A 7,578-nucleotide genomic window follows, 5' to 3' on the forward strand; every position below is an offset into this window, starting at 1 on the left:
TTAGAGGAAGCGCATAAGTCCAAGTTCTCTATACATCTAGGGGCTACGAAAATGTATAGGGACTTGAGGCTGAGTTATTGGTGGCCATGCATGAAGCGGGAAATCGCTTGGTTTGTAGAGCGGTGCTTGACTTGCAGGAAGGTCAAGGCCGAGCATCAACAGCCTCATGGTAAGGTCCAGCCGCTACCCATTCCCATGTGGAAGTGGGAGGAGATCACGATGGACTTCATTACGAAGTTGCCAAAGACGGCGAGGGGTGTGGATGCCATATGGGTGATTGTGGATTGACTGACGAAGAGTGTATATTTTATTCCGATATCAGAAAGTATATCCGCAGAGAAGTTGGCGGATATTTACGTGCGTGAGGTAGTGGCTAGACATGGGGTTCCTGTGTCGGTAGTCTTTGATTGTGATGTTTGGTTCACATCCAGGTTCTGGAAGAAATTCCACGAGGAGCTGGGCACTCAACTACATTTTAGCACGGCGTACCACCCCCAGGCCGACGGTCAGAGTGAGAGAACGATCCAGACACTGGAGGATATGCTGCGGGCATGCGTGTTGGATTTTGGAGGGAGTTAGGATACGTATCTCCCACTGTCAGAGTTTTCATATAACAACAGTTATCATGCCAGTATCGATCGAGCTCCGTTCGAGATGTTATACGTGTTGGATTAATGTCTAAGTCCATAACTATATTTGGTATGTACTTGACCCGACCCGGCATGGTCCATTTGGGTTGCACTTCACCGACACAATTTATATGGATAGTCTTTTGAGAATAGTATATTTATGATTTATATTAATATATTATAAGTTCTAATATATTAATATGGAATCATATTATTTAATTAGTATTGATCAAGAATTAATTTAGAATTAATTAAGTGATCAAAAAGAACTAATTAAATATGGACTCTTATATATATGGAATGGACCAAGTTCATTTAGGTTGGGCTAAGCTTTCATGGATGGTCCATGGAGCTTTTAACCCATGGATCCTATGTAAATGAAAGGTCATGGGTATTAGGGTTTACATGGATGTAACCCTAATCCTCCATAATATATAAATAGGTCCTTGGCTCACAAAATTGGCACAAGTGTGTGAAAATAAGAGTGGGCCGATTTTAGTGTGCATACATATTCTCTCAAGTTCTTCCAAGGTGTTTTGGTGATTTGTGATTCCAGTTGAGGCTTCCACACTATTGGGGCTAAGCTCTTAAAGCTTGAAGACATCAAGCTACATCAAAAGGTATGTCATCTAACTAGAACTTTGTAGTATAGGTGCTTCATAATATGCTAGTTAGGATGAAACCTTGGAATAGTTAATATTTGCATGTATAATAGAGAAAACATAGATCCAAGGTTTATAGGGTTGCATGTACACCATAAGAGTGTTAGAATGCTCAAAACCCAACAATACGGTCGAAGGTGCAGGACCCCGGTTTGTTGGGATGAGATCGGACATCGGGTCATGGGAAGCACTGAAGTAGTGCTCAAGACTACCGGGTTGATTCAGCAAGTGTACGACCGGTTGCGGGTCGCGCAGAGCCGTCAGAAAAGCTATGCTGACCGACGACGAACAGATCTTGAGTTTCAGGTGGGGGATTTCGTGTTGCTAAAGGTGTCGCCCTGGAAAGGGATCATCGGGTTTCGGAAGAGGGGAAAGCTGGGGCCTCGGTATATAGGCCCGTTCAAGATCACGGCCCGGGTGGGCAAGGTGGCATATCGCTTGGATCTGCCAGAGGAGCTTAGCCAGATTCACAACACATTCCATGTGTCGCAACTTCGGAAGTGTGTCACAGACGAGGCTGCGGTTGTCTCGTTGGGTGATATCCAGGTGGATGAGAGCTTGAACTACATCGAGAAGCCCGTTGCCATCTTGGATAGGAAGATGAAGGTTCTCCGAAATAAGGAAGTAAGACTGGTGAAAGTGCAATGGCAACATCGGAAGGGTTCCGAATGGACTTGGGAACCGGAAGAGGAGATGCAAGAGCATTACCCCGAATTGTTTGAGTCAGCAGACTTCGAGGACGAAGTCTAGTTCAAGTGGGGGAGACTTGTAACACCTGGTTTAATTTGGAAAGGTTTTATGCATGGACTCGGCGAGTTGGGAGACCAACTCGTCGAGTAGGGTCGTGGTATCATGGAATGCGGGACGGGACTGACTTGGCTAGTCGACGGGTTGACTCGGCGAGTCCGAGCTGTTTAAAGAAAACCCTAAATTTGGGGTTTGCCCCCTATATAAACGTCATTATCCGCCCCAGTAGCCTCCCTTAGCACCATAGAAGAACGTTTACGGCTGCACCCCCTCTTGAGAGTGAAGCAAGATCAATTGGGAGCTTATCCTTGGGATTTTGGGGAGGATTCCAAGCTTGAAGAAGAAGTATCAAGGGGAAAACACTAGATCTAGCATCTAGTTCGTCTTGGGCATTGATTTGAGGTATGAATCTGTTACCTTGAGCCTAGATTCTAATTGAGATTTGTGACCAACTTTGAGGAAATAGAAGCAACCTTGGATCTGGACCTATCACAAGGATATGGTTTTAGATCTGGACCTCCTTAGGTCCCAAACATCATAAAGTTGCACCCTTTATTAAGCCTATTTTCTCTCCATGCATGAAAACCTTGTTTGAAGGTTAGTTTTGGTGATTATGGCCATGTGAGGCTTTGCATGCACGTAAAGTTTGCAACTTTATGTGTTATCCACACTAGTAGAGTATAGATCTGAAGTTTGGGGCCTTGAGTCCCACTGAAAGGGGCCGTAAACATAATGGACTAATAGGGACTCGACGAGTCGTGCAAGAGACTCGGCGAGTCGAGAGGGTTTCCTCGTTCACGGTCAAGGGTTTACGGCCAAGGTAGTAAGGTTGGTGGTTTACGGCTGTAAACATAAAGGAACTCGACGAGTTCCTCGGGTAACTTGGCGAGTCGATGAGTTAAGCAGGGAACCCGGCGAGTGAATGATTGTACTCGACGAGTCAAGGTCAATATGGACTGTTGACCTTGACTATGGACTTTGACTTTGACCCTCGTGGTATTTTTGAGATTATGCTGAGTTATTTACTCATTGATTATAGGCAGTTGGGAAGAGCAGCATAGGGTATACTTGAATTCAGTTGTCGATTCAGCTTTGTGAGGTGAGTTTTCTCACCATACCAATGGGTCTAAGGCACCAAGGCCGGCCCATTTTGTGATAGTTGGTTTACTTGTTATGTAGAGGTGTGATATGTATGTGTGCATGATATGTGGTAGAGATAGCATTCGTGGCTAACGGTAGAGATAACCTTATGGCTAATGGTAGAGATGGCCTCATGGCTAATGGTAGAGACAACCTTTATGGTTGATGGTAAAGATAGCCTTTGTGGCTAACGGTAGAGATAGCTCATGACTAATTGACATGTGATATGTGGTAGAGGTAGCTTTATAGCTAATGTGATGTGTGGTTTGTGTGGGGTATGCTCTAGGGGACTCACTAAGCTTTCAGCTTACCGTTTGTGGATTTGTTTCAGATACATCGGAGCCCAAAGGTAAAGGCAAGGCGTGATGATGCGGCCTGCACTCTCTCTCTTTTTCGATCTGGTTTGGGGGACACTCTGATGTTTTGAAAATAATAATGTTGTAATGTTTGTGGTTTGAAAACAATTATTGGAACCTTTATGTTTTATGGAAAATGGGTGACTAATTAAAAATGAGAAATTTCTTTTTAAAATTTGGGTCGTTACATAACACTTTATACAAATGATATATTTCAAAGGTATTTTTTTTGTACTAAAAAAACATAATGATATTTTTTTTGAACATTTTAAAATTTTCCTTACCCTTTTAAGTCATTTATAGTTACTCTACCGAATAGTGTTTACCAGTGAAAGTAAACCATAAAAAATGTCGACCAACCTCCTCTAATTCTAGCTTAAGAAAATTTTCATCCAATGCCCACATGTAACTTCTAATAGCTTATGACCGCCCTTTCCGTTTAGTTCTTTTGTCTTCTTTCTTAACGTCAATTGAAGATAATGAAACCCAAATATAACCTATGATTTGGTTGATGCATTATAGAAAGTGTCCAAAAACATGCAAACCAAAGTTAAACTATTCATGTAATTAGAGGATGATGTAATTGGAGGATTTAACGAGGATAATAAAGCATCAGTTGAAAGTTGAAACCGAGACGTTCATCATCTTCATTTCTTGTGATCAAGCACAAATTAAACTAAGATATATTTTACTATGTGATCAAGCACCAATTATATTAATAATATACATAGAGATAGAGAGACTAAAAAGGCGACTCTTCAAATTAGTTATGGGTTCATAATATAAACGTTAACGTGAGGGGGGTGAAAAAGACTAAAAACTAAAAAGCCCTCACATGACATATGTGATGGCTATAAAGTAAGGGAGAGGCATAGACGATAACAACTACAGGGACCAAAAGTGCTCGATTTAAAAACCATAAAGACAGTCGACATTAATTTTCCAAAACTTGAAAAAAACTGTAGATAGGTCCATACCTGAGTAGGGACTATTTCTGTCATTTACTCTATAAATAATTGAAAAGTTTGGTGAGATCAATTATTTGTCTAAATTTCACCCGCCATAAGTTAACTGTAATCTTATCTTCTCCGACCACTTTCTCCTATCTTCAACGCAAAATTCGCAGAAATGAGCAACTTACTACAGGTACCCTACAACGCCACCGTGAAGCTGATGCTAACTTCCCTCGAACGCAATCTGCTTCCAGACGCAGTTATACGTAGGCTCACTCGTCTCCTTGTAGCCGGTCGTCTTCGAAACTGCTTCAAACCCACTTCTCAAGAACAACTCCAAGACCTTATGGCTTTTGTTCATTGTAAGATCATATCTATCTAATCTAACTCTCTTATTTGTTCTCAAAACCCAATGTACCTTTAATTTGGAATCGTTCTACCGATTTCAGTTAATTACCGCATTTGTTTCACTTTCACTTTCCCAAATTTGGGATAATTAGACATGTAATTTTACGAATCTTCCTCTTAGCACTAAATTCGAGTTAATTATGGAGCAAAAGTAGCTGTGTATGGATTATTGAAGGAATAGACTGATTTCTAGGAATGTCAAAACCCGAATTTAGCAAAAAGTTGACGATTTGGAAACCTATTTGGAAGGTTGAAGGGTCCGATTACAATATGCTCCAATTTGAGGGACTAATTATGTAACTGAACACGGTTTTAGTGTCTTCTTTCCAAAATTGGGAAGAACATATATGATTCATTTATTTATTTGTGAAATTATTGGTTATCTTGCAGCATTAGAAGAAATGCCAATAGCTGTGAAGACAGAAGATGCTAAAACTCAACATTATGAGCTTCCTACCTCCTTCTTCAACCTTGTGCTTGGGAAGAATTTCAAATACAGGTATCAATCTCTTCATTTTTTCCAAATTCTGATTCAAGATTGCATAAAATAACTAGCTAGATTTTATAATAAACAAATCAATGAAAGTATGTTGCATTTTTTTGTAGCTGTTGTTATTTTCGTGACAAGTTGAGCACATTAGAGGATGCTGAGGTGGCAATGTTGGAGCTTTACTGTGAAAAAGCTCAACTGAAAGATGGGCATACTGTTCTTGATGTTGGATGTGGTTGGGGATCTTTAATTATATATATTGCTAAAAAGTTTAGTAATTGTAAAGTTACTGGAATTTGCAATTCAGTCACCCAAAAAACTCACATTGAAGATCAGTGTGGGTAAGTCCTAACTTTTTACAAAATTTCCCATGATTTATTTTCTCAACAATAACAAAATATAATTTATTTTTTTTGATACAGGAAACTTGGTCTGCAGAATGTGGAGATAATTGTGGCAGATATTAGCACATTTGAAATGGAAGGATCATATGATCGTATATTTTCAATTGAAATGTTTGAGGTATAATAAAAAGTAAAAACATGTTAAATTTCTTATGAAAAAATATAAATAAAATGTTTATTGTTAATCTTGCTTGATTTTTTATTGGCTTTTACAGCATATGAAAAACTATAAAGATCTTCTCAAGAAGATATCAAATTGGATGAAAAAAGATGCTTTTCTCTTTGTTCATTTCTTCTGCCATAAAACATATGCTTACCACTTTGAGGTAGGCATGCTAAACTTTTTTATTTATGATGAGTATGAGGGCATTAACGTCTTTTGTACAACGAGTCTTTGTCACTTCTTGTTTCACCTTTTTCTCCCGTTGACATCGATACCAATCTTAAGGGATGTTTGTCTGGATAAAGTGTTGTGTTTCTTTTCTAGACTGAATTAACAGTCTGAACGAGACTAAATGACCGTTTTACCCTTACATTTCAAATAAACAAATTTCACAGGATGTGAGTGAAGATGATTGGATAACTAGGTACTTTTTCAGTGGAGGTACAATGCCTTCAGCAAATCTTCTCCTTTACTTTCAGGTTATCTCTCAAAATCCATTCTTAGTAAAAGACCAAAATACCCTTGTTAAGAAAATAATATCTGAATATAAATACAAGGCTTCATAGATGTTTAATTATTTTTGTAGGATGATGTTTCTGTAGTTGACCACTGGCTTGTGAATGGAAAACATTATGCACAAACAAGGTAAACAAAGAATGTGCCTGGTTTCTTACACTTAAGCCCCTAGTAGTTTCGAATCTTACATTTTAGCCCCTTTAATTTGTGAGATGGTTTTGTTTATGATATTAGTGAAGAGTGGCTAAAGAGAATGGATAAAAACATGGCATCAATAAAGCCGATAATGGAGTCAACATATGGGAAAGATTCAGCAGTCAAATGGACAGTTTATTGGAGAACATTCTTCATTTCAGTTGCTGAATTATTCGGTTACAATAATGGAGAGGATTGGATGGTTACACATTACTTGTTCAAGAAAAAATAATGGCAAAATCTTGAGGCTTTGTTTGTTAATTTGACTAGACAAGCTTTCTAGGGCTATCCTGATGATGGGGATGAAAAGGGTATTCATGTCTTTTTCACAAACTAGAGATCAAGGGCGGGTGTCTAATCCACCTTGTCCCATCTTCAGTCAAAGTCAAAGTCAAATGCAGTACAATAAATTCAATCTTGTAATACAAGAAAAATGTGTGCTTTCTTTAAGTTTTATTGGTTTTCGATAATTTTGGAAGTTTAGTGATGTGTGTAGGGTTTTGATTACAATAAAATTTTGATTAGTTTTCCATTCGAATTGATAGTTGGTGTGTTTCAGAGCATGAGGATATTGGGTTATGTTCTACACAATTGAATCAGATTATAAATGGTTGCATCGTTAACAAAAATCATAGACTATGTAACATAAATCATAGACTATGTAACATTAACAGACTGGATTGGATAGAACTGTTGTCAAAAGGATAATAACAATATTGACTTTGATCTACAAGTTTTTTTTTTTTTTTTTTTTTTAAGCATGCCAATTGTGGTTGCAATTTTCACAATACTAAAGAAGTATTTCACTATTTTGTCTTAAAAAGTTGTGTACTTTAAGGGGTGCTTGAGATTGTTTATTTAAAGTGTTTATTGACTTATTACATTTTGACACCACTAATAAACAAAATTTTTAGT

The 7,578-nt window shown here is 38.4% G+C and overlaps 1 protein-coding gene across 1 annotated transcript; it reads left to right on the forward strand.

The window, feature by feature from the left end:
• The first annotated feature begins 4,567 nt into the window (after positions 1 to 4,567).
• LOC145125799 ((S)-coclaurine N-methyltransferase-like) lies at positions 4,568 to 7,197 on the forward strand. The gene is made up of 8 exons (XM_079061212.1): positions 4,568 to 4,849; positions 5,286 to 5,394; positions 5,502 to 5,726; positions 5,808 to 5,907; positions 6,005 to 6,115; positions 6,348 to 6,431; positions 6,539 to 6,597; positions 6,703 to 7,197. Exons 1-8 carry the CDS (start codon positions 4,663 to 4,665, stop codon positions 6,893 to 6,895), a joined length of 1,068 nt encoding a protein of 355 aa, XP_078917338.1. The 5' UTR covers positions 4,568 to 4,662; the 3' UTR covers positions 6,896 to 7,197.
• Positions 7,198 to 7,578: the final 381 nt, after the last annotated feature.

Source organism: Lactuca virosa, chromosome 7 (genome assembly GCF_052849685.1).
Source record: "Lactuca virosa cultivar CGN04683 chromosome 7, Lactuca_virosa_CGN04683_v6, whole genome shotgun sequence".
Taxonomy (NCBI): domain Eukaryota; kingdom Viridiplantae; phylum Streptophyta; class Magnoliopsida; order Asterales; family Asteraceae; genus Lactuca; species Lactuca virosa.

Excerpts from the sequence above, each read along its gene's own strand:
- LOC145125799 (XM_079061212.1), top strand. The coding sequence starts at position 4,663 with ATGAGCAACTTACTACAGGTACCCTACAACGCCACCGTGAAGCTGATG. Across the intron at positions 4,850-5,285 it reads CCTTATGGCTTTTGTTCATT|CATTAGAAGAAATGCCAATA; the intron begins GTAAGATCATAT and ends GTTATCTTGCAG. Across the intron at positions 5,395-5,501 it reads GGGAAGAATTTCAAATACAG|CTGTTGTTATTTTCGTGACA; the intron begins GTATCAATCTCT and ends ATTTTTTTGTAG.